The sequence below is a fragment of the Sciurus carolinensis genome, chromosome 10 (genome assembly GCF_902686445.1).
Source record: "Sciurus carolinensis chromosome 10, mSciCar1.2, whole genome shotgun sequence".
NCBI lineage: Eukaryota > Metazoa > Chordata > Mammalia > Rodentia > Sciuridae > Sciurus > Sciurus carolinensis.
The window spans coordinates 28462090-28489356 of record NC_062222.1 but is presented as its reverse complement, the minus strand read 5'-3'; the positions used below and the strand labels follow the sequence as shown (position 1 = coordinate 28489356).

The following is a 27267-nucleotide window of genomic DNA, read 5'->3' as shown; positions in this document are numbered from 1 at the left end:
CCACAATCCCAGTCCCTATAATAATATTTTACATGTTCAGTTTCTGTGAAAAAAAAATGAGGCATAAAAAAAGGAAAACAAACAAACAAAAAGAAACAAAATGAAATGAAAAGAGAAAAAAGGAAAGAAAAGAAAGTATGGTCCACATCATAATACAAGAAATTAATAGAAATCGTCTCTCAGAAAGCCCAGGTTGAATTTACTAGATTATTTATTTATTTTGGTACAAGGGATTGAACCCAGGGACACTCAACCACTCAGCCATATCCCCAGCTCTTTTTAAAATTTTTTTAATTAGAGAGAGGATCTTGCTAAGTTGCTTAGGGCCTCCTCTATAAGTTGCTGAGGCTGGTTTTAGACTTGTGATCCTCCTGCCTCAGCCTCCTAAGCCTCTGGGATTACAGGTGGACGCCACCACACCTGGCTAAATTTACTAGATTTTATTTTAATTTTTTTAAAAAATATTTTGTTTTAGTTGTAGATGGACACAATACCTTTATTTTATTTTTATGTGGTGCTGATGATTAAATCCAGGGCCTCATGCTTGCTAGGTAAGCACTCTACCACTGAGTCACAATCCCAGCCCAGAATTTACTAGATTTTAAATTAACTTTTATATATATATTCTCATAGAGTTTTTTTTTTTTTTAAAAAAAACCCAAAGTAAAGAAAACATAAATAAAGAACTAATGGAAATGATAAGACCATGTCTCATTAAATATGGAATAGTAATAAAGAGAAAAATTATATAAGGGAATCAAATAGAAATATTTTAGAGTCAAAAAAGTAATTATAGGGCTGGGATGGTAGCTCAGTGGTAGAGTGCTTGCCTAGCACATGCGAGGCACTGGGTTCGATCCTCAGCATCACATAAAAATAAATAAAGGTATTGTGTTCATCTACAACTAAAGAAAAAAAAAAAGTAATTATACCAGGCTGGGGTTGTGGCTCAGTGGTAGAACACTTGCCTAGCATGTGTGAGGCCCTGGGTTCAATTCTCAGCACCACATATAAATAAATGAATAAAAAATAAAGGTCTATCAACATCTAAAAATTTTTTTAAAATAATTTTAAAAAAGTAATTATACCAAAATATAAAATTTGTGGTGGCACATGCCTGTAATCCTAGCAGCTTGGGAGGCTAAGGCAGGAGGATTGTAAATTCAAAGCCAGTCTCAGCAATTTAGTGAGACCCCATCTCAAAATAAAAAATAAAAAGGACTGGGGATATGGCTCAGGAGCTAGGTGCCTTGGGTGCAATCCCCAGTTTAAAAAAAAAAAAAAAAGAAAGAAAGAAAAAGTAAAATTCAGTAAAGGGATTCCATATAGGTGAGTGGGCAGAAGAAAGAGTCAGGACCATAGAAATTACACAAAATCAAAAAAGGAATGAAGAAAAAGTAACAGAACCTGAGAGACCTGATACCATCAAATGTATCAAAATATGTACAATGAGAGTCCTAGAAGGAGAGAGAGAAAGAGGATAAAATAATGGCTGGAAACTTCCCAAATGTTGATGAAACATGCAAATCTATAATAAAAGCATAATAAACTCCATGTACATAAGTCAGAGATCCAAACCAAGATACCTGATAAGCAAAGTGTTAGAAGATAAGGAGAGTTGTGAAATCAGCAAGACAGAGTGACTCATCACATCCAAGAGGGACTCACCATGGACAGCGGACTTCTCAGAAAGCTCGGTAGGTCCAAAGACCCCACTTGGAACAGGTTGGAAGTAGAAGGATGGAAGAAGATATTTCCTGCAAACTGTAAATGAAATGGGGCCAGTGTGACTAGCCACTACCAGTCAAACCCAATGGAAAACCGACAGAAGGCCAGAGTTGTTAGAATAGATGGAGGACAGTTATACTTGACTGAAAGGACATAATGTAATTTGACAAAAGTAGCTAGACTGACCAAGGAAAAAGAGAGAAGCTTCAAATGACTAAAACCAGGAAGGAAAGTGGGGAAATTACCACTGACATGGAAATAAAAAGAGTTATAATAGAGTACTAAGGACAGTTGTATGGCAACAAATTGCTAACCTAGATGCAATGGACAAATTCCTAGATACATGCAAACCATCGAAAGTGGCTCAAAGGAGAAACAGAAAGTCTGACTAGACTTATAATGAGAAAAGTTCCAAGAAAAGCCTGGAACCAAACAGCTTCACTGATAAATTCTACCAAACATTCATTCATTGATTGAGATAGGGTCTGGCTAAATTGTACAAGTTGGCCTTGAACTTGAGGTCTTCCTGCCTCAGCCTCTGGAGTAGCTTGGTTTACAGATGTGCACCACGGCACCCAGCTTTCTGACAAACATTTAAATAAGAACCAATCCCAATCCTCAAACTCTTCAAAAAACAGAAGAGGAGGAATATTTCCTAAGCTGTTCTATTAGGCCAGTATTTCCCTGACGCCAAGGAGAAGAAAATTACAGGTCGATATCTTTTATGAATATAGATTTTAAAAAATCCTTAGCAAACATTAACAAAGGAGGCTGGGCCCAGTGCATGCCTGTAACCCCAAGGACTCGGGAGGCTGAGGCAGGAGGATTGCCAAGTTCAAGGTCAACCTTGGCAATTTTGGGAGACCCTATCTCAAAATATTTGTGTGTGTGTGTGTGTGGTGCTGGGAATTGAACTAGGGCCTTATGCATGCCAAGCATCACTGGGCCACATTCCTAGACCCCTATCTCAAAATAAAAATAAAGAGGATTGGAGTTGTAGCTCCGTGGTCAAGTGCTGGGTTCAATCCCGAGTAGCCCCCCCACTACATGGTAAAATGCTAACAAGAAGAATTGAGCTACATATTAAAAGGATTATATGAACCAATTAAGTAGAATTTATCCCAGGAAAGCAAGAGTGGTTCACATTTGAAATCATTGCATGCAGTGTGTCACATCAATGGAATGAAGGGGCTGCTTAATGAGTATGGAGATTCTTTGGGGGACGACGAACATGTTAACATGTTCTGGAATTAGATAGTGGTGATGTTTGCACAACTTTACAAATATACTAAAACCCACAAATTGTGCCCTTTTCTTTTTTTTTTTTTTTTTTTTTGCAGTGCTGGGGATCAAACCCAGGGCCTTGTGCTTGCAAGGCAAGCACGCTACCAACTGAGCTATCTCCCCAGCCCTGCCCTTTTCAATAGTTGAAATGTTGAATGTGATGTTGTGTGAATTTGACCTTGACACCCAAACTGATCACTGCTTTGAGGAGAGAGCAGGAGAACTGGGTCATTGTCCCCAGTTCAATAACCTAACTGGGTCTTGGGAGCAAGGGCCCTGAAATAATTTTGAAGTGTCAATAGCTGGTCATTCACAAATACTGTTGACAGCATGGCTCAAGCCGGGAGTGAACTGTGTAAAGTGTACAACTGAGCAGAGCTCATCCATTTCATCCATCTCCAGTGAGATGATGTCACTGCTCCAAGGGCTGGAAGGTCATGCCAGAGGCCAGGACGAGCTTATTGTGGTTGACAGGTAATTACCATTGTGTACATCAGAAGAGAAGATCGGCAGGACTATGTATATTTCTAACATGAAAAGATTGGCTGGGACCTTGCAGCTAACCCTGAGGTTTCTGCAAGGGTCCTAACATTTGATCCTGGTAGGGGAACTGGGGACTTGTTAGTGGCAAGGCATTCTTTTTTTTTTTAATTGGTTCTTTTTAGTTATATATGACAATAGAGGCCATTTTGATATAATGATATAAGCATGGAATAGATCTGATTCTAATTCGGACCCCAGTCTTGTGGATGTACACAACGGTGAGACTCCCTGTGGCGTGTTCATATATGAACATAGGGATGTCAGATTCGTTTCACTGTCTTTCTTTATCCCCCTGCCCTTCCCTTCATTCCCCTTTGTCTACTCCACTGTTCCTCTTAACATCCTTGTCAGGAAGGTCACCTAAGCAAGCGATAACAAAGTTTCCCGGTTGTTTGTGTACCTGGATCAGGAGACAGGAGCTCAAGTGTCAGCCCTAAGTGCAGAGACCCTCTTAGATCACTAACCATTATTCCTCCTTTTCTTTTGTGTTTGGACAGCACTGCCATGGCAGTGTAATTAGAAGACAGAGTGTCACAGCACTTACAGCAGATGACAGGCTTTTAGCCACACGTGCTAATCAGCACCAGGCCGTTATGATGGCAGCATCCTGCTTTGCTGTTAATTACCCGATTTTATTAACCTTCAGACGCTTGACTTGTTTTTAAAGATTTACCCATGGCAATTAACTGCAGCAATTTGTCTCGAATATTGCATGCATTTGGCTTGAATATGCAATGAGGACCCCTGTTTCAGAGCAGCAGTATTGAATTTCTACAGTCTATGATCAAACAATAGAATGATTTAAGACACATGCTGCTCATTTTCCAAGGCCTCTTGCTGGCTTATAAATTTTATGATTTCAAAGACTCCTAATGACTCAGCATCGCAAAGTGCTTGAAAGGTGCTTTAAATAGTTTCATTCACCTCAAGGAGGGTCAAACTCTTTAGATAGATTTAATTTTTAATGTGATGCGATGAGCTGTATTTGGTAAAAAGAAGGGGGAAGTTTTAACCTAAAGAATTCTTTAACTTTGCTGGAATTAGCATCTCTGGGAGTGTTTCCATTTAGCAAGCACCCAAAGATCTTCATTGCTGAGGTGTGTTCAGGAAATACATCTTTAGGAATTCTTTTCTAATTTGTCCATTAGGCAGTGATAACAGATTTCTCTTTCCACAGTTTCCCTGAGATGGATAGTCCTATTTTATAAGAATTCACAGTAATTTTAAGGACCCAACTTTGACCTCAGTTGGTAGCACCACTGCTTCCTTGGGCACCCAAGCTACACACCCGGAAGTCACTTGGGACTGGTGCCTCTTCCCACCAGTTCATTCAGTCAATCAATTCTTGTGGTCCCTTTCTCCAATCTAATTCCCACGGGTCTGGACCAAGGCCTCTCTGTGGATTATTCTAGCAGGTTACCAAGTGGGGAACCTCCCCTGTGTCTGGATCCTCTACTTTTAATCTATCCTCACATCTTTAGCTTCTTTGAAATGAATTTAATGCAAATCCTGCCTAGGCAGTACGATGCTTAGCGACTTTAAATTCAATAGCTCCCCATGATTTAGGACAGACTCAAGATGGGTTGATGTCCAGCCCATCAACACTTCCTGGCTCCTGGGAACACGGGGCTGATGAATAGCACAAAAATTTCTGCTTTTTCTACTCTCTCTGCAACTTTGTCTCTTCGGCACAAAATATCCTTCTCCTTTCTATACTGTATACACTGTGATCCTACAAGTTAAAAAAAAAATCTAAATATAAACGTATTCACATATATCAAATGTACATGTCATGTGATTGGAAAAACATCAGATTGGGGCTGTGAGTGTGGCTCAGTGGTAGAGCATGTGTTTAGCATGTGTGAGGCCCTGGGTTTGATCCCCAGTATCAAAACAACAACAACAAAATAAATAAAAATAAACCCCCTCAGTTTTAATGGCTACCCAACAATCTGTTATCTGGACTTACCATAAGTTAACAATGTTCCTAATATCGCACATTTAGATAATTCCTAATTTTTACTAAAATATAAAAATTGCAACTAACACTCTTTTTTCTCTCTCTTTCTCTCTCTCTCTCTGTATGTATGTGTGTGTGTGTGTGTGTGTGTGTTGCTGGTGATGGAACCCAGGGCCTTGCACATGACAGGCAAGCATTCTACCACTGAGCTACATCCCCAGCCCCACGACAATCATTCTTAATATCAAATCTTTGTCCTCATATCAAATTACTTCCTTAGAAATAATTCTATTAGTAGAATTACTATATTAAAACAATGGTGGAAAATGCTCATTATATTTTATTAAATTAATTATCAACTTTCTGAAGAGCAATTTACCCTTCCACCCACGGCATATTAAAATGTCTCAACATGCATCTCCTCATCAGCACTGGTTATTATCTTTTCAAAAAATTATAGCTGATTTGCAAAGATTTGATTATTTGGGAAGTTTATATGATATATATATATATCCATGTGTGTGTGTATGTATAGATACACACGCACTTGCACACATGGTTACTGGCCACTTAGAAAACCTTCCCATGTGGATCTTCTAAGTTCCTTGCTCATTGTCTTTTGTGATGACCATATTTTTCTTAATCTGTGAGTTCTCTTACATATTAAGAATTTGCTGGAGTATTTTAATTAAGAAATTCATGGCTATTATCACAGTTGAATCATTAATAGTGTTTTGCCTTCAGTAGGTTTTGGTATCATAAATGAATTGGATGGTTTTCTTTTTCTTCCTTCCCTCCCTCCCTTCCTCCCTCCCTCCCTCCCTCCCTTCCTTCCTTCCTTCCTTTCCTTCATGATGCTGGGGATAAAACCCAGGGCCTTGTGAATCTGTCACTGAGCTATATCCCCAGTCTTTTTATTTTGAGAAAGGGTCTTGCTGAGTTTCCTAGGCTACCCTTGAACTTTCAATCCTCCTGCCTCAGGCTCCCCAGTAACAAGGATTACAGGTGTATATCACTGAGTCCCACAAATTCTCAATCTTAATCTTTCAGTTTAACAGGATTTAGAATATATATTTTCATCTGTGGAAGACAATACTCAAGGCAAAGAGCACTCTTTTCTCTGAAATTTGCCTTCTCTTCCAGGGTCATCAATACTATTCTAGTTCTATCTCTTCTCATCTCTCTTTTGAAAACTCAATAAATTCTGAATCGGTCCAGCTCGGTGGAACATGTTTGTAAGCCCAGTGACTCGGGATGCTGAGGCAGGAAGATTGTTAAGTTTAAGGTCAACCTAAGACCCTGAAAGACCCTCAACAACTGAGCAAGATCCTGTCTCAAAATAAAAATTAAAAAGGGTTGGGGATGTGGCTCAGTGTCAAAGCACCCCTGGGTTCAATCCCCAGAACCAATAAACAAACAGACAAACAAACAAACAAATAAATAAAATATAAATAAATTCAGAATCGGTGTTCTAACCTTTAGTCGCTGCTATTCCATTCCTCCACAAAGCCAATGAAATATCCGCCTCTTATTTAACAGGTTTCAATGCTTTCACACTGCTTACAGAATTTCAATCAAACATTTTCTTGATGATATTCATAGCTCGTCACAATCTCCCCCTACCCTTTCGAGGCTCCTCCCTGTACTTCTGTCCACCTGTGGCCGCCCCCACCTCCCTACCTGATGCTCCAGCTGCCCCCAGCTACCAGCCATTTATGAATTCCACTACGTTCTTCTTTTGCTTAGTGATGTCACCTTCTCCACTGCCATCGTTGCTCATTCTACACTTTCGCTACTTTACATTCCCAATTTAGACGGGCGCCTACAGTAGGTCTCCTCATGTTTCTAAACTTACTCCTTTATCAGGTTGAGTCTAGACTGTGCTTGAAGGGGACTCTCTGGCTGACAGAAAGGCCTTCTAGAACTGATAAAATGTGAGTTCCAGGAAGAGACCCACAGCATCACCAACAGCCAGTGTGGGAATGGTCGCAAGAACACTCAAACTGCTTTTGAGGCACCCTTTAAGTTTCTGTTTTCAAAATATACCAGGTGATTCTCCTTTGGAGTGCAAAGCATGGAACACCTGATAGTTATTAATAGCCTCCTGCGCTTTAAGTTAAATAATGACTGATACATAATCCATAGTGTCTCTCTCTTGTGTGGGCTACCAAAAAGCTCAGGATGCCATTTCTTTCAGGTCTAGCTTTTATGTGTCAATTAGCTTTTAGTTGTTAGGCAGATCTGTTGGACAAATGTGCACAGACTGGCTTCCATGTGTCATATTTCGTATTTGGTGCTGGGGGCGGGGGCGTAAATGAACAAGGTCCCTGTCCACTTGGCACTCACATTCTAAAGAGAAAGCCAGAGGACCCTTAAGTAGCAAGTTGCAGCCAGGCACAGAGGGGCATGCCTATAATCCTAGTGGCTCAGGAGGCTGAGGTTGAAGGATCAAGAGTTCAAAGCCAGTCTCAGCAACTTGGTGAGATCCTAAAAAAACTCAGCAAGACTCTGTCTCTAATAAAATATAGAAAATGGTTGGGGATGTGGCTTAGGGGTTAAGTGCTCCACAGATCAATTCCTGGTACCAAAAAAAAAAAAAAAAAAAAGCAAGCTGCAGATGATGTGGTGAGTGCCATGGGGGTAAGAAGGAAGTGACATGATGGAGGGTGATGGTGCAGGAGGTGGCCTGTCTTGGCAAATGTCATTGGAGAAGGTTGCTCCAAGGAGGAGAAAGGTGTTGAGAGTTCCAGGATAAGAATGAGCTAGTCACATAAGGAAGAACAAGCAGCATTCCAGGGAGAAGGAACAGGACAGTCAGTCCTGGTGGTGAGAAACCATTTGGCAAGTCCTAGGAGACCAGGGAGGCTACCGCATGGTGGTCAGAGACAATGGTGTGAGATGAGGTCAACACACAGGACAGCAGTCGATAATTATTACCTGGCCCTGACAGTCCCTTGCTTGCCTTAGTGGTTTTATTACACATGGGCCTTTTATTATAAGTGGTTTCAAATACTTTAAAAGTGGCCAATATATAAGGAAAAAAGTGAAAGAAGTCATTAATTAGAAATTATATTAGGACTAGGGTATAGTTCAGTGGTTGGGCGCGTGCTTAGCCTGTCCAAGGCCTTCGATTCAATCCCCAAAACCAACAATAATGATAATAATTATTATTATTATAATGTTGGGGGGATGGTGCTGGGAATTGAATCCAGGGCCTGCTCGTGCTAGGCAAGCACTCTACCACTCAGCTATCCCCCAGACCAAGAAAGAATTTTAATAGCTAACCTTTATGGAGAGCTTCCCGCATACTTCATATAGTTTAAACATTTCATTTTTCCTGTCCTATGTGGTAAATATTGTTATTACTTCTTTTTGACAGAAGAGGAAATGAGACACAGAGAGTTTAATAAACCTGCCAAAGCTGACTCAGGGAATATGATTAAGAACAGAATTTGAATTCAGCCAGTAGACTCCAAAGCCACTGCTCTTGGCCATGACACAATGCTGTCTCTTCAGGTTACAGAACTACAGTGAATCAGTTATTTGATGACACACACAAGTCCTGCTGATTTTATAGTAGTTCTTTCTAATAGCATAAAATGTTTGCAATTCATAATCCATGATCTATTACTTCTAATCCATGATAGATTACCATAATCTATGGTAATCTATGATTCACAGCCTCAAATTCTATTTCATTAAGGAATGGGGCATAAGGAGTATGAGAAAAATTTCTGTCCCAAGAAAAATAAACAGCTCTAATTAATTAACATCTTGGTAATCACTCTCAATTTGCAGAATATATCCATTATTAAATATCTTTACCCATAATTTATGACATAGAGTTTATGTGGGTCAAGTTATGCCCAACTTGCAAATAGCTACTGACTTGCTCTTCTGAGGATACCAACAATAGGTGCTAAGCAGACACAAGGAAGATGGATTTTATTCTTTAAATAATTCTGATCAGAGAAAGTAAGTAGGCAAACTAATCCGAGTGCTGGTAAAAAAACAACAACAACAACAAAAAAAAAAACCCTCTCACTTTCCAGGTGGAGTGTTTTAACTATAATATCTGATGTGCCCAAGGTCGAAGCCATCAGGCTCTTGGACAGTGTCTACCATCCCCTTTACTTACATTCCCATCGTGGTTTGGGCAAGAGAGAGGCTTTCCCGCAGCCACAGCGGTGACCGTCTCCAGGATGGAAGACTCCTCAATGTTGCTACCTGGCGTCCGCTGCAGCACGTCCATCAGGTTTGTGATGAAGAAGTTGTTCTGGAGCGCAGCCACCCCTTTCTCGGGCAGGATGGAGGTCTGGCGACACACTGGGCAGGAGAGGGTTAAACTGTGGGCGGGAATGTAGTTCTGCAGGCACCTGTTGCAGAGGCAGATGGGGGAGAACAGTCAGTACCCAGCAGACCAAGGGACCAAGGAAGCAGCACTTCCTGCATGTACCGTCCATGTTCTCAGCAATTATATAGGTTACTTTGCAGAAATCCCTTTCAGAGGGTCTTTGACTAGGGAAATGATATTTCAGAAACCAAGAGCTAACTTTTCTCACAGTGGTCCTGTTAACTGACCAAGCAAATGGCTATGATCAAGGAAAGAAAAGCGTCATTGACTTCTATAGTGTTTTCTAGAGTCTTGGCACCCAAGTGTGGTCCGTGGGTGAGCCGCCTCAGCCTCCCAGGGAGCAGAATCTTGGGCCCCATCCAGACTACAGGATTATATTCCCAATGTGTGATTCACACACACATTAAAATTTGAGAAGCAATGGTCTATGAGAGCTAGCACAAAGCTCACATGCGTGTGGACTTGAAAGAAACATGTCAAACATTTTTGTTAACAGTGAAATTCATTTTACAGACCATAATCACATCAGAGGGCAAATGTTTGGGTGAAGCAGGAATGGGACACCCATATTGAGTTAGACCATCCCTTCCCCTTCCTCCCCTCAACAGGCATCAACTAAATTCATTTAATTAAAGAAATGTACCACTAATAATGACCATCATATTTATTGCTCACTAAATTTGAAGTACTTCCAAAGAATCTATGAAGTAGATTCTATTATGATCACCTTAGGCAAATGAGGAAACAGGCAGAGAAAGGCTAAGTGATCTGCCCAAGGTACTTGGTCAAGTGCAGAGCAGGAATCCAAACCCAGGCAGTTTGCCACCATAACCCAAGCTTTAAACAACCAGACTTGGGGCTGGGGGTGTAGCTCAGTGGCAGAGCACCTACCTAGCATATGCAAAGCCCTGGGTTCAATCCCCAGCACTGCAAAAATAAAAAACAAACAACAACAAAGACTATTCAATGTTTTCCTGCTGCTTAGTCAAACAGAATTCAAAAACCACTAAATTGGCCCCATTCTCCTAATTTTCCAGAAGGAAAAACTGACAGCAAGGAAGTTTGATCTTTTCTGTCTCACAGAGGTAGGCAGTGCTGAATCAATACCAGAAATGAAACAGCTTCCGCCAAGGTCATGGATGATAGCTAAACCTGACAATTTGTTATCTTCCCTTGTCCTTCTGACACCACACTCACCTGATCTTCCCTCTGTCTTCTCTATCTTTTCTGAGTTCGTGAAGTTTGGAGTTAACCAAGGTTCCATCCTAAGAGTTCCTCTCCCCCTGGGATGGTATGTCCCCTTGCTCAGTCGTAAGCACTGGCACAATCGTATTTCCTCCCACAGATGTCTCCTCTGAGCTCCACAAGTATCAACTGCCTTCTTGACATCTCCTCTTAGACATCTCACAGGTCCTAAAACTCAACATGTCCAAAACCAAAACACCTCCTCTTCCTATCTCGAAAAATGGCACTTCCATTCATTCATCAAAGCAAACCAGAAATGTGGAGTCATTCATAAAAGTCATTCCCCCACTGACCTTCATTTCCTGTACCCAACCCATCACAAAAGCCTGTCAATTCCTAAGTATCTTTCTGATCCCTCCAAGTTCCCTCCAGTTCTCTTCTTCTCGCTACACCACCCCTTCTTGGACTTCTGAAATGGGCTTTCACTTGAATATTGTCACCTCTGCTTATACTCCCTGACCCTTCTCCATACTGCACTCAATGTAACCTTTTCAGATCTCAAAACTCACCATTTGTGTCTCCCCCTCCTCCCACCTGATATGAAAACCCTCCCATGGCTTCCACTGACCATCAATGAAGAATCCATACGTGGTAACACGGATTACACACCTAAAAAGATATAGCACTTACATATTTGGTCTCTTCTTCTCATGCATTTGTAAATTATTCTGAAGGGTCAGTCCCTTTCACTACAGCACCTCTGCCCAGGCCTGAAATCCCTTCCTTCTACTCATTCCCCTTTGCTTAATTTGTACTCATCCTTGGGGTTTTTGCCTGGTGTAGCCCTTGTCCCTGGTTTCATGTCACATTAATTGGAGACTAGGGAGTTAGGAACTGGCCAGTGTTGGTGTCTGGTTTTGCTCTTTCCAAGCTTCATTGATGGTGTCTTGGAAGATGTGGGGTGAGAGAGTAATTTTGAAGGTGTCACCCAGAAGCCAGATGTGTGTGGGGTCTCTCAGCCATGTCCCACATGGATGAGAAAAGGGTTAACTGCCGGAGGAGGATGTTGCTGTAAATCAATCAATTACTCATAAACTTATCTAATCAATAAACACACAAGAGTCAATGCTCCTTCTAAATGAGAGACGGCGTGATGGGTCTGGGCATACCAGCTCTGGCCTCTAACAACATGGAGTAGCCCAACTCTGTTTTATTTACAGACACAAAGGTAAAGGGGCCCAGAATGGGAGGAGCTTCTTCTGTGATGGACAGGATAGGGTAGAGTTAGGGGAGCCATTTTCTCAGGGAAACTATATAGGGAACTGTCTGATTCTGCTAGATAAGGATGGCTTCCTACAGGTGTGTAGATCTAGCATAAGGGGGCGTAGGGTTCAGTCTCCTGACACTGAGCCAAACTGTGAAGTTCATCTCTACAGAAATAAAATCTTCCCAAGGGAAGGATTTCCTTCCAAAAGGAAATCATTTCAATGTGCACGATGCTAGAATAATTCTAATGCACGGTGTTCCGGAGGGACTCACCACGGTGGGGGCTCACAAGTCTCTACCACTAGTTGTTAGGCAGGGATCAGGGGTGCATTGGGCCAGACGCAGGGCAGATCAGATGCCTTCTTCTCACCAGTGAGTGTAAGGAAAGAGGACCCAAAAACCAGATGGGAGGGCTGGGGTTGTGACTCAGTGGTAGTAAAACAAAATATTAAAAAAAAAAAAAAAAAAAAAGATGGGATACTGAATGCAGAAATGGAGTAGCCCCAAATGACTCTTGATGTGGTATAAAGAATGCTGCATCATGCCAACCGCTGCAAATCAAACAATGAAGGTGCTGTGTGGGCACAGGGACACATGGACGATGTGTTGATATTCATGTTTTAGCTATACCCATTAAGTGTTGGGGAAAAAAATCACACTCTATTTAATTATTTTGGAATATAAATTACAAAGCATTTAAGCCAAAGTGTAAAATGAATAAAATGAAAAGTATTGTTGCACTATATATTCCACCACTAAAACAAACAAAAATTCATATATACACATGCACATACACATACAACCCCAAACAAACAAAAAAACACAACTACTAATAGTGAATCTACCATCTCTCTCTGCCAAGTACCATTCCCAAGGACATTGTTATTCTTTTGCAGTTGAGACCTTCCAACAATCAGATTGTAAATCAACAATCAGATAACAAACGTGTGTTAAGTTGGATGATATTTATAGTCAGCATGCATTTGAAGTCGTGGGAAGTACTGATTTCCTATTCCATCATAAGGAGTAAAGTGTTTTAATTGTGTACATTGAGTAATAATAAAAATGTATTTAACCAAATGCTATAAAACATAATCACCATTTTATTTTTAAGAAAAACATGTAAACTTTACTATGAAAATACTTAAAATGGGCCACAGATAAACTAATTACTTACAAACTTTTTATGGCCTAATTTCTTATAAGGTAAGTTAAACAACGGGGTAAAAGTATTTTATAACTAACACCACTCTTCAAAAAAATACCCTCTCAATAAAGATAAATAAGAACGTGTGTTTTCTTAAGGTAATTTATAATTATTATAATATAACATATGTATTTTATATAGTTTTTTTTTCTTTATCTAAGACATCATAGTGTCCCAAAGTGACATTAATATGTGTCTGAAGTATCTTTGGGGAAAGAGTGCTATTCTGTAAACTGACCCCTTATATAGTATGTCAATTTTTCCCTGATCTGCTCGAGGGGAGGAAATGATAGATTTTTAATTGACATTCACAAAGGACTGCTAATTACCACTGTAGTTTGCTATTGGCAATAATTATTTCGTGAAGAACAAAGGGAAAATTTTTTAATGTTTTTATCCAAAAATACTTATTTAATGTTCCACCTCCTTTGAAAATGAACCAGTAGTTACCTGGTTGCTTTCTCCTACTCGCATTGTTTGAAACACAGTAAGTTAGCTCATGACTGGGTTTCTAGATGTCTGTCGGAAGCACAAGAGCTCCATTGTCTCCCACAGGCCATGGCAGAATTCGGGGAAAGAAGCCTGTGGTAGATGGTAGGAGGTCAGTTTGTGCAAGTCCCTTCTTCAAGCACAAAAGAGGCTTACCTCTCGCAGAACGTGTGCAGACAGGGGAGAACCTTGGGGTTCTTGTACCGTTCCAGGCATATACTGCAAATCAGAAACTGCTTGTCAATCTGGCGTACCACAGGACTTGGGATGTTGGTGCCTTCACTGGCCATCCTAGACCACTGACATGGGGGGCCGGCTGTCTTTGACCCTGCACGCTGCTGCTGTCAGACAGAAAAACCAAAACGGAAAAATATATAATCATCCGTAGGTGCAAATCCACCCCTGGCTCTTTCACTCTAAGCATCATGTTAGAAACAGGTGGAAGTCAGTTAGTGACCTCAAAATGGCCATAGCCAGCCCTCCCTGCAGCTGTTTGTTTTGTAAATCAATAAAATAATCCTGTCTTCACCATGCAAACAAAACAAGTTAGAAGAAGGTGTGTCCCATGAAGTGGTACACTTGCTGGGCTTCAAGGCTAAGTGGCAGCCCAGGGGACAAATACTTATAGGTAGCTGTCTGTTTACACCTTCAGCCATAACTGTATCTGAACATATATTTGCCTTTTCTATTCTTATCAGATTCAATATGTCTCCCCAACTAGTGTATCCAAAGGGATCAGAATACGCTTATGTAAAACATGCCACTTTGGAGGAAGGATTACTTTGAACTAAAGGCTGCTGAGAAACAGCAGACACAAAAGGAGCTCTCTGTCTTCCCCCACTTGCCTAAAACTGGCATTAAATTCCTTTGTGAAAAGGAAATGTCCATTTGTGAAGGTGCCCCTCTCCTACGCCAGGAAGACAGAAAGGCTCTTAATCTCTGGAGATGGCAAGGAGATGAGTCTGTTTAACAAAACTTAACTAAACAAATCTTAAAATGCAGACATTGTACATTTTCCAGTCACCTTTCTACAATTTACTGCCCTTTGTAGTCTACTCCCGCCTTTCCTTAAGGACAGCTCGACACAATTTATCACCCGCTGTTAAAATGGTATATAAGCCCCCAAGTCAAATGACTTCCTTGGCTTTTCTTTTCTTTGAACCTTCTGTACATAAAATGAAAAACAATAACATTAACATAATTCATATATGTTTTCTCCTGTTAATCTGTCTTTTGTCAGCTTAATTCATAGGCCCCAGGCAGATAAGTAAGAGAGGAGAAGAAAAATTTTTCTTCCTCTACATACCATTAATATGCAAGGTAGAGAAAAGATGATGTTGCTCCAAGAGCCAAAAATCATGGGAATTAGGAAAAAAAAAAAAAAAAGCAAGATGGAGATTATTAGAATTTTGAATTAAAAACTTTATGTGTGACTCAAGAGAGTTTTCTTAGGAACTAAAGGTTTGTAAATTAAAAACTAAAATGTATCTGCCACGGAGCCAGGGGAAAAAAGTTAGAGTGAGTCCCTGTAGTTTTAAAGAAATATCTATTGGTATTCTTATGTGTGCATTTGGAGGACGTGGAGAAATGAGTGAATTCAGAGGGGGTTTCTATATGTTAGAGATCATGCCAGAAAAAAAGAAATTAGGAGAGAACACAGAGAAGAAAGCAGGAAGCCCATGAGCGCAAAAGGGAAGGGTAAGTCAAAACACAAAACACCACTCCATGTACCACTTAGAGTGTTCTGGATTCTATCCCAGGGTAAACCAGGATGAACTAAAATTCATTTCTCAATTTTCTAAATATTTGATAAGTTGTCCCCAGCCCTATAATTCCCAATGGAAATACTCTCCCTCTCTCCCCCTCCAAAGTAATAATATATAATGTAAATATAGTAGGAAGCGCTATTGTTATTCTCACTCTATAGATAAAACAAACCACACACACACAAAACAACAACACACCTGAACATGAACATGCAAACTAGAGAGAGATGTCTCTAAAACCTGTGTCCTTTTCACTCCCTAAACCCCTACCCCTGCCACCTTCACCTTGTTTTATGAAGACTGTACAATAGAAGCTTGGTTTATATATGACACTTTAACTTGGCCCATGACCTGCATTTGAAGCTGGAAAATACCACATAATTACAAAGTCGATAGTTTGATACTCTTTTCCAAATGTAAATGATAGCTTTCCTTACTCCCTATCAAATCACCCAATTTTCAAAAGGTATTTCAACTTTCAGTAAGAAAACTCCACTTAGACATACGTGAGTATAGGCGCATATGTGAGACACCCATTTTCAAACTTCACACTGCGAGACAGGTTCATCAAAGAGTATGATCAATAAACAACACCTTGTGAAACACCTGCTACCCAGGAGCGTCACCATCACGTTCAGACAACTCGGTGCACGGTTAAGCAGTGTAGGTACAAATGTCTAATTAGCCAGCATCATCAGATAGACTTCCCATAGCCTGTCTCCCTACACAAGGAAAGCAGAGAATGATATTCACCGACTGAATGCAACGGAGCTCATCTCTCTGGAGCTACAATGTTGGCGCACTGTCTGGCTTTTTAACCACATCCCTATGACTTCAGAACCTGGAAGGGATGGATGTGTCTGTCTTAAAGATAAGGAAACCAAACCTGAGGGCTTAAATGACTTGCCCAAGGTCAACCAGTAAAATCAGCAATCAGAAAGCTCAGATTTCAAGTTTTCTGCCTTATCTGATAAGTTGATGAAATCTATCCTTAAACAAGTTTAGGGCTGGGAATGTAGCTCAGTGATAGAGTGCATGCCTATCAAGTGCAAAGATCTGGGTTCAATCCCCAGCACCACCAAAAAAAGCTTAACACTTCACAGGCGTGGAGGGCATAAAAATAACAGTGTTCACCTCTGCAACATTAAAATTTGAATGACACACACACAAAAAACTGGCATAGCCCCTGCATAAGGATGACACAAATATTTGTGAAATATTTCATATATTTTTTAAAATGAGGGATGGACACAGTGGCACACACCTGGATTCCCAGCTACTTAGGAGGCTGAGGTAGGAGGATCACAAGTTTGAGCCTCGGCAAGTTAGCAAGACCCAGTCTCAAAATAAAAAATAAAAAGGGTTGGGGATATAGCCCAGTGGTAGAGCATCCCTGGGTCCATGCTCAGTACCAGAGGAAGAGGAGAGGGAGAAGGAGGAGGAAGAGAAGGAGAAAGAGGAAGAAGGGCAGGATGAGGTGGCACTTGTCAGTAATCCCAGCAGTTCAGGAGCTGAGGCAGGAGGACTGCAAATTCAAAGCCAGTCCCAGCAACTTAGTGAGTCTATAAGCCACTTATTGAGCCACTGTCTCAAAATGCAAAAAAATAATGAAAGGGGCTGGGGATGTGGCTCAGTGGTTGAGCGTCCCTGGGTTTAATCCCTGGTACAAAAAAAAAGAATAAAAATTTTAAAAAAATTTTAAAAAAAGAGGAAGGAGAAGGAGAAGATATTGAGGACTGGGCTATATATAGCTCAGTCAGAGTAGTGTGCATAAAAGCCCTGGGCCCATTCCCCAGCATGAAAGAACTAGGAAAGAATGGAAGAAAGATGATATTGAACTTTCCAGTTAAAATCATTTTCATGGGCTGCGGAGATAGCTCAGTTGGTAGAGTGCTTGCCTTGTAATCACAAGGCCCTGGGTTCAAATCCCTAGCACCACACACAAACACACAAAAATAATAATAATAATAATAATAATTTTCGTTAGAACACCTTTTAAAATATTTTCATATTACCCTTTGAAAATAGAGTCACGATGGATATGGAAAAGAGCAAATCCATCCAACTGGTCTTTACTCTTTTTCTGAACCTTAGAATTCTGGACTCCGGACAAAGAAAAACATTTCTTGTAATCAAATAATAGATGTTGAATAAATGGAATTCGTTAAGCCAACATTTTTATGCTTTAAAGTTGAAAAAATTTTTTTCGCTTTCTAATTAGTGTCGTGGATGACATAAGTCTTTGTTAGTATCGTTCATTTACCAGGCAAATGAATCACGTTTTCTCATTAACACTAATTTAAAATCACGACAGTATCACAGATCTGCCACCAGTGACCTGTTGAAGGCAGCTAGATTTTTAGAACTCCCAGAATCAACACAGAATTTCCAGCCCCTAAAGATCCCCCCAACATTGCCAGGATAACACTCCTTCCCTGAACACAATGGTACTCACAATAGGAACACGTTTGACTGCTCCTACAGGGACACTGTGCTCAGAATACTGCCAGTGAGCACTGTGGGAAGCCGGCCATCCCTCCAGACAGTCCATGAGGAATACGCACGAAATACAAAACAGCCTTCACCAGAGCGTCTGGGCACCACCCGTTTCTGGTCTCCTTTTCCCATATGGAGAAGGTGTCTAGGGAACTTTTCTACCCCCATCACCAGCAGAAATCAGCGCACCATAAAGATGATCAGACTATGGACCTGCTCTTCTCTGGAGGTAAGCAAAACTAATTTCTAGAGGCATGCACGTGAAAACGCATTTGGAACCTTGTACCTGATGGAGCCCCAATGCTTTTCGATGCTGGCGCTACTATCTGTCATATTGACAGAAATTCAATAGAAAGGAAAGACTAGGCCAGGTGCGGTGGCGCACGCCTGTAATCCCAGCGGCTTGTTGGGAGGCTGAGGCAGGAGGATTGAGAGTTCAAAGCCAGCCTCAGCAAAAGTGAGGCCGTAAGCAATTTAGAGAGACCCTGTCTTTAAATAAAATACAAAATAGGGCTGGGGGTGTGGCTCAGTGGTTGAGTGCCCCTGAGTTCAAAACCTGGTACCTCCCCGGCCCCGCCCCCCCCCCAAAAAAAAAAAGAAAGAAAGAAAGAAAGGAAGGATAAGAGAGGGAGAATATAGGGGAGACATTTTTTTTTTTTTTTTTTTTTTTTGCGGTACCGGGAATCGAACTCAGGGCCTTGTGCTTGCGAGGCAAGCACTCTACCAGCTGAGCTATCTCCCCAGCCTGGGGAGACATTTTTATATGACACAGTCTACATACCAACATTAACCAGCACTAAGAGCCTTGATGTGGGAGACCAGCTGGGAGGTGGGAAACAGGCAGTAGTGAGCTTACAAAGATGCTCGCTCCCTTCTTTGAGTTCTACTCAGCGTCACCTGCTCAATGTGACCATCCAGTGTAGCATGGCATCTCATCCCCAGGTTCCCTTGTACTTTATCCAGTCCTTGCTGTTCTTCTCCATCGCACTGTCACTATGCTATGGAGGCCAACATTGCACCCTGCCCTCTAGCTCCCAACGTGATGGTATGTGAAGATGGAGTCTTTGGAAAGCAATTAGGTTCTGCGGATGGTGTCTCCACCATGGGATTAGTGCCTTCTAAGAGACAAGAGCACACGCTCTCTCTTCCACACGAGGATATGAGATGGCCATCTGTCATAACCCAGAAAAGAGCCCTCACTAGAACCTCACCCTGTTGGCACTCTGATCTCAGAATTCCCAGCCTCTGGAACTGTAGGAAATAAATTTACATTGTCTAAGGCACCTAGTTATTTTTGTTACAGCAAGAAATCTAATCAATAGCTGGGGCTGTGTAGCTCAGTGGTTGAACACTTATCTAGCATGCACAAGCCCCTGGGTTTTATCCCCAGCAGCAAAAAAACAACAAATGACCAAAAAACTCCTAATATTGTATGTAATTTATTTATTTTACATACTGTCTTCCTACCCCCTGCACCTGACCCGTGTTAGGTTGACTGGGGGCAGAGTGTTGTCTGACCACTCATTCCAGTAGTCTCAACATATAGAAATATGTAAGCCCAGTACTTAAGAGCCACTTATTATTTTTAAAATGAATTGAACTAACAGAGCATAACATGGAAATGTACTTAAGCACAGTAGCAGAAACGAGCATTCGCTGACTTATGTGACAAAGAGCATGGTGGTTGTGAATGTTGTCATTTGTCATTAGACATCATCTGCCTCCCCATGCAGGACAATCTAAAGCTTAGCAATATAAACCATCATCCAAAGAGTATTTTTGTGGGGAGGGTACTGGATATTGAATCCAGGGTCATTCTACCACTGAGTTACATCCCCAGTTCACTTCCCCTTCTTTTTTGAGATGGGGTCTAGCTAAGTTGCTGAGGCTGGCTTTGAAGGAATCCTCCTGCCCCAGCCTCCCTGTCACTGGGATTAGAGGCCACCATGCCTGGCTAGAGGGTAAATGGTAGTTACACATTTTAACAGGATCATAAATGCAGAAAAGAAATAAATCACTATTGAGGACTCATATACATGGTCATAAAATGTCTGAGAAGATGGCACATGAGTTCCTTATTAGTGGAGGCTTGGCTAACTAAACACAGCCGTGGTGGGGAAAGCAATGCAGCAATCCCACAACTAAATCCTTGCTCAGAAAAATCCTGCCCTGGCATTTCTTTCCTCGAATCATCTCTGATGTTTTTCCTGGCTTGCTTTCTCAACTTGATGGAAATTACCACCAAATGGAAAAGAACTTGATAGGAGATGGAATAAGAGAAAAATGCCTGTGTCCGCAATTCTAAGATTTAGACCATGTTTCTCACCCCCAAATTATACCACTGGGATCAGAAAGGATCCAGACTCTATGTTGCTGACACCAGCACAAGGAAGAGCAAGGAAAGCTAGAAGGGAAGCGAGTTGGCCAAACTTGTCAGGCTGGTCTAGGGAACATGACTGGGTAGCAGAAGTCAAGATTCCTTTGAAAAATGAAATTTTAACATATGATTTGTAGGTAAGTGGAGGCATATTTGATTATATATCATTCCAAGGATACTCTACTCCTTTTTTTGGCAGTTTGGGCATTGAACTCATGGGCACTACTCCTGAGCTATATCCCTAGCCCTTTTCTATTTTGATACAGGGTCTTGCTAAATTGCCCAGGCTGGCCTTGAACTTGGGATCCCCCTGTCTCAGCTTCCTCGAGCAGCTGGAATTGCAGGCATGCAGCACAGCACCGGGCTTCAATCCCATTTCTAGAGTCTAGTTTATGACATTTCTGAGTTACTGCTTCTCTTTGTTGCCCCTTGGGATGAATTTGCTTATTAATATGCTTACATTTTTGTTCTTGGGCCAATGACAAGGGTGTGGGCAGGCAAAAATCGCCATCTCTGGAGATAAAAAAAACCTTTTTGTTCATTTATAGAAAGGAAATCTTGAACAACTAGGATTATTTATAACTCATATATTACCCTTTGCCTGCCAGAGCAGGTGACGCCTAGCGTGCAAGGCACAGGTGAAAGCATGCGTAGAGATTTGTAGTTATTTTAAGTGATGAGCCTACTAGCATTCACCTATAATTGAATTTGCATTGTTACCGAGGAACAACTAGAAGAAAGAAAAGAGGACAATCTTCAGTGAAATTAAAACAGGGTGACCCACTTCCAGTTAAATCAAGCCTCTATCCCAGTTGGGTCATTTTGTAAATTAGAAGGCTAGATGCATTCTTTCCTGATAGTGTGTGTGGCGTGTGTGTGTGTGTGTGTGTGTGTGTGTGTGTGTGTGTGTAGGGGGCGGGGCATCTACTAAGAAAAAGCTGTCTACTTTTATTTGTGTCCAGACAAGGATGTACCCAACTTCCCAAGTCACTCCTTTTTATTTCCAGGGTCCAATGTATGATGTGTTGTCTTTTTTCTGTACTAGAGTTGATTTTTGAACTGAGCTCCCAACTTCTCTCCATAATACATACCCCTGCGTCCCCTCACCGTAGCTAGGTAAATGTTCACCATTGCCTTCTTTGTAGAAAGCCTCACCTTTGGTTTCAGGTCTTAAGTTTTGATTTGGGGTTTCCAAGTTCCAGAAGGCTGCTTCTGTGGGGTGTTAAGTGGTTGGACTGATTGACATTCACCTTCTGGCACCCTGGGACAATCAAGATGAGTGGGGGTCCCTTCTCCCTACATCAGTCATCCGTCAAGTCTCTCCCCTTGCTTTCCTTGTGGGTGACACAAAGAGGCTGAGACCACAAGAAAGGCAGGGGTAGCCAGGGTGCTAAGCAGTGGGGACAGACTCTGGGGATTGGGAAAGGGTGGCAAGAAGCAGGCAGAGAAATTTATTTCACATCAGAACTTCAAGAGACACAAACCTATGTGGCAGTAAACCCCTTTTTGCCACTGGTGTATAGGAAGCACATTATTTAATTCTGTTGTTGGCTAGAATTGTTTCCTTCAATTAGTACGATTTCAAGAATAAAAAGCATAAAAAGCATTTAATGGAAAAATGGAGGCTATTGAGACTGAATTCAAGCAGAGAGGGTAAAGGAGAAGGAGATGTAAGATTAGTAGACAAAAAGCAGCAACACTTGATTTTTCAATGATGCTATTTGAATACTTCATTCAATTCCCCACCCCCTCACTTTCTGGTCTAATCTAAAACTCCAAATTTAAGAGGAAACCTAATTAGTAAATTCAGACAATCTTTACAATAGAAATATTTAAACAACAACAACAAAAAACCCCAAACTCATTCTACAGCAAATTGTACTCTGACACTGAAACCCTTGTATAAGCAATAGAGACACAGATGGCATCAGAGAATTAAAAAAGAAAGCAAGCCATTACAGTTGTGTGCAAATTGTCATTTTGTCCCAATCTAGAAGTCATTCACTCACATTTTTTTGAGGAAAAAAAAAACTGTGAGAGGGCTGGGGTGTAGCTCAGTGGTAGCACACTTGCCTAGCATGCACAAGGTCCTGGGTTCCAACCCCATCGCAGGGGGGTCCCTATAATAGTAAATAATTTGGCAGTAAATGCTTTCAAGTTTGAAAGCATTTCTCTTCTACATATCCCAATAATATATACAAATATTTGGTTAAAGTGCTAGTTTTATCAGAGAGGTATGAGAGAATCTTAAAAATGAAGCTTAGGTAAATTTTTAAAATGGCTACATATTTGGGATTTTCTCATTTAATGAAGATAAATAAAAGAAGGTCATAAGCTTGGAGAAATTAAAGTCTAAAGCTATCCGGATTAAGATCATTTTCATTTCTTAGTAAAGACAAAGCATGAGTGTTTTGACTTTCACAAACCACAAAGTCTACTAATCTTTTGTTACCCTGCAAATGTTAAAAATTAAGTCATCTCAGGATTGTAACATTAACTATGGTGAAAATATGTAGATTTTATTCTCCCTTTTTAGAAAACCGTGTGGGTTAAATATGCTGCATTCAGATATTCTGAAATCAGAGAATTTTTTTACATTCAACCGAGTTTTAACCTTTGCAATGCAAATCACTTGGGTCTTTCTAGGAGAAATTGGAAAGAAATGCTTAGTGGTTCAGGAAGGGCTACCAACTGAGGTCTTGGCATAAGAAAGCGGCTTTCTCATACCACAGTGCACATGAAACTTCTCATTGTGTGCGTGCTCAGAAGGGGCCTGCATTATTTAACATCACAGTGGGTTAGGAACAGTGCCAATAAAGCGTCTGTCCCCCAATTTAATGAAAGGTCCCCACAAAATTCACCCTAGAAAAAATGAATCCTAACGCTATTTAAGAAATCAGTTTAAAGATCTGAGCAAATACTCTAGGTTTTTAAGAAACCTATTTACTCATGAGGAATAAAACTGTTGTAATTGGATCCCAGCTGAAGAAATGAACTGATAATTTTTTAAATACCTCTTTCTGAGTTTATATGTTCTTGGAAGCTAAGACATTGAAAACATCTTTTCTTCAGACAAAAAATATTTTCTCTTTTGACTCTGGAATCCATTTATTAACATTTAATTTTTAGTTTTCAATAGCCTTTCTACGTGCTCTCCTATCGCCCTGCAATAAGAACTAATGACAGGGTGGGGCATTCTTGTAGAAAAAGCTCTGACACAAAAAATTACCCACAGTTTAAGGAAGCGAAACCTAAGGGCCAAACCAAGAATTTTTTTCCCTGTTCAGTGTAACGCTACCATTGAGCTCCACCCAGATTTGATTGTACTTCAAAGGCAGGGGAAAAAAATTATCTGAAAGAAAGAAAATCGTCTGCTCTGTATTTTTGTTTGCTGGTCCTCAATGGCATTCAGAATTCAGAGGGTCGAGTCATGCATTTTGAATGAATGGGTTTCCAATGGTAACTGGGAGCCATGGAACTCAAACCCAGGGTTCTCTTAACAGAGGGCTGGTTGGGGGAGGGTGCATCCCCCGTTCTCCTCCACCCTAGGGTATAGAGGAAGGAATCCGGTAAATTAAATATTTCATTTGAATAGAAAGATCCAGGGGAAATTATTTTACTTAAAACAAACCAAGATAACATTCAAATAAAGACCAGTAAAAATAAAACCTAGCCAATTCACATAGAATTTGATGAAAAAAATCTTGCATGACTTTGCCCCCATACTGGTTAATTTGATGCCTTTGTTTAAGCAAAGGGTGGATCTCTAAAGAGTTACAGTGCAATGCAGCACCACTATCAGAAAGGGGTGAGGGTGAGGGAGCCAGAATACAGAAAGAGCAGGAGAAATCAGTTATCAACCCGGCATAGCACTAAGCAACCCGGACATTTAGACCTACCCATTTCTGCAGACAGACTAATCAGGCAAAGAATTAAATCCTCCCAAGTCTGTCGTTGAAGCTCCGCGGCAATCCAAAAGAACAAAGCACATTTCTGCTACCATCTCAAGTTTGGAAGCACCATGCAAAGAGACTGGTTAAAATTCCCTACCATGCAGTGCAGCCATCATCAGAAGCCCAGCATATCTTCTGTCCTAAGTAGTGATGTGCCAGCTCAGGAACAGAACAGAGGAAGAGAAAAATGGAGGAAAGGAGAGAAGGCTCAGGAAAGTCGGCAGGAATGTTTCTGGGTCATTAACAAGTGGGAGACCCCCTTCGGTATTCAGACCAATCAATCTTTATCTGATAGGACATCTTTTTCTCAGCGTCTGTTGAAAAGACTGCAGCAAGCCAGGCAAGGGATTATGGGATAGGGATGCAGCAGCGAGCTGCACCGAGATTCGCGGGTGGCTTGCTTTCGCCTCTGAGTCAGCAGTCAGCTGCTCGCATGCTCCGGTGCTCGGCCGCCCAGCTCCATCCCCGAATGTGACTGCAGGATTAACCCAGGGAGAGGCGACCAGCGCACGTCTCTCGCGCCACGCAGCCAGGATTGGTACCCGAGCGTTACAAATCAGAAGGAAGAAGGGCTGCTACGCCAGAGGAGCACGCAGGGAGAATAGATTCGAGGAAACAAGCAATATATGGGACTCGATCCGAGAAGTTCACATTTAGAGGAGTGGTTTGGGTGAGTGTGGGAGCATCCACTAACTTTCGTTAGTGAAGAAATAAAAGGAAGAAGAAGAAAGAAAGGAGGAAAAAAGAAAACCTATTGCCTTAGATGTTTCAAGTAACTTTTTTAAAAGTATTTTTTCGTTGTCAATGGACCTTTATTTTACTTATTTATATGTGGTGCTGAGAATCGAACTCAGTGCACAGCACAGGCAAGCACTCTCCCACTGAGCTACAACCCCAGCCCTCAAGTAACTTTTAAAAAAGCAAAAATGGTCCATTCACAAACCTTTCCCCTTGTTGGTATTTACCCAGGAAAGTCAAATAATTTTCTGCTTTTTGTAGTTCTAATCATTCAGAGAAAAGGCACATGGTATCTGATTGAGGAGATAGCAGATCCTGTTTTCTGATGATGAAGTTTTCTGTTAAAGGTCAAGAAACTTGACAAACTTTACATTTGCACATAATTTCCTACCAACTTCTTAAACTTATTCTAAAAAATATTAATAGTATAAAAGTAGTCAACAGATAGTTATATAAAAGTGATTAGGAGAGCTGGGGATGCAGGAGGCCCTGGGTTCAATCCCCAAAGGCAGGATATGATTAGATCTTCATATTACAAAGATACTTTAGAATAAAAAAACCTTACCTATCAGAATGGAATTCACAATCATTCCTTTTTCAACAGCAACAGAGGCATGAAATAGTACTGTATCCTCTTCTTCAGTTATTAGTCTTAAAGTGATCACTAATCATTTTTATTTCAATAAGACTGCATATTTGATCTGCATGTTTGATTACATTAATATTTATTACATTCTTTCCATTAATATTTATTTTATTCTTTCTGTGCAGTCAAGCACTGCATTGAGCCCTCACAGGGGTCTTGGCTCCAAAGAGCAGTACCAGTTCCTTTGTTGGTAGCAGAGGACCAGGAGATCATAGAGAATCCAGTGAAGTCAACAGACCCTGGAAACGCATGGACATGTGAATTTTGGCATGCTATTTTAGGGTATATTCCCCCAAAGCACAGGTTAACATCCTGCTACCGAGTTTTGTGTGTTCAAACAGCTTCTTTGAGATACAAATCACATACTACAGGATTCCCCTGTTTGAAGTATACAGTCAGTGACTTCTAGTATATTCATGGAAGGAGGCAACTATTACCACTGTTAACTTTAGAACATTCTCATCACCTCAAAACAAAAGCAAACAAACAATAACAACAACAACAACAACGCCATACTCGCTAATGCTCAGGCCTTCCCTTCCCATCTCCCATAGTCCTAAGTAATCCCCAGCCTACTTTCTGTCTGTGTATTTCTACTTCTATGGGACTCTGCCATACAAGTGGTTTCTCTATGATAGTCTATCATATAAACAGAATCATCTATGTGGTCTTGTGTGCCTGGCTCTTTCTTTCAAAGCTGATCCATGTTGTAGCATCTATTACTATTTCATTCCTTTTCATGGCCATTTTCCCCTGTGTGGATGCAACACACCCTATTTATCTGTTCTCATCCTTTGATGGACATTTGGGTTGTTTCCACTTTTTGGCTATTATGAATAAGGCTGCTATCAACATTTGTGTGTGAGATTTTATGTGGACCTATGCGCTGCTTCAGAAGCCTACAATTTAATTAGGACCAGGTCCTGAAACTTCAGGTAAGAGAACACCTCACAATGTCGTCTTCCTAGAACAACTCCTTACAAAGGTGTCTGACTTGCTATGGAGGGAGCCCTCACCTCTTCTCACTCTGCTCCTGAGGCCATCCCAAATCCAAATGCATTAAACGCTGACCTCTCCCCCAGCACATCCTTTCTTCCTTTTCTCTTTCCTTCTCTTTCTCCATGCAACCCAAATTTCTTAGGGTATATATATAGATAGATAGATAGATAGATAGATAGATAGGGTCCATATATATATATATGGATCCATATATATATGTATCCATATATATATATATGGATTGGGTCTCTGCTCCCAGAAGATGGAGAAGTGGAA

General features: G+C 40.9%; 1 protein-coding gene and 1 non-coding gene across 14 annotated transcripts in view; one reads left to right on the top strand and one right to left on the bottom strand.

The window, feature by feature from the left end:
* Positions 1–27267, bottom strand: part of Trim2 (tripartite motif containing 2) — a 199360-nt gene that overhangs the window by 45903 nt on the left and 126190 nt on the right. For 6 of the 13 annotated variants that reach the window (XR_007110497.1, XM_047566345.1, XM_047566336.1 and 3 more), the window contains exons 2-3: positions 14173–14357; positions 9654–9891 (exon numbers count right to left, since the gene is read on the bottom strand). Coding sequence is in view for 12 of the 13 variants with exons in the window: in XM_047566336.1 (XP_047422292.1) it covers positions 9654–9891; positions 14173–14357 (423 nt within the window). In the remaining variant the exon portion in view is untranslated. Of the gene's footprint in view, positions 1–1668; positions 1751–9653; positions 9892–14172; positions 14358–21810; positions 21835–24554; positions 24626–24705; positions 24935–27267 lie in introns of those variants that run through there. The other 7 variants (XM_047566337.1, XM_047566335.1, XM_047566338.1 and 4 more) reach the window with 6 other exon arrangements.
* LOC124995132 (U6 spliceosomal RNA) lies at positions 16907–17013 on the top strand. The gene has a single exon (XR_007110618.1). It is a non-coding gene; the product is annotated as a U6 spliceosomal RNA (small nuclear RNA).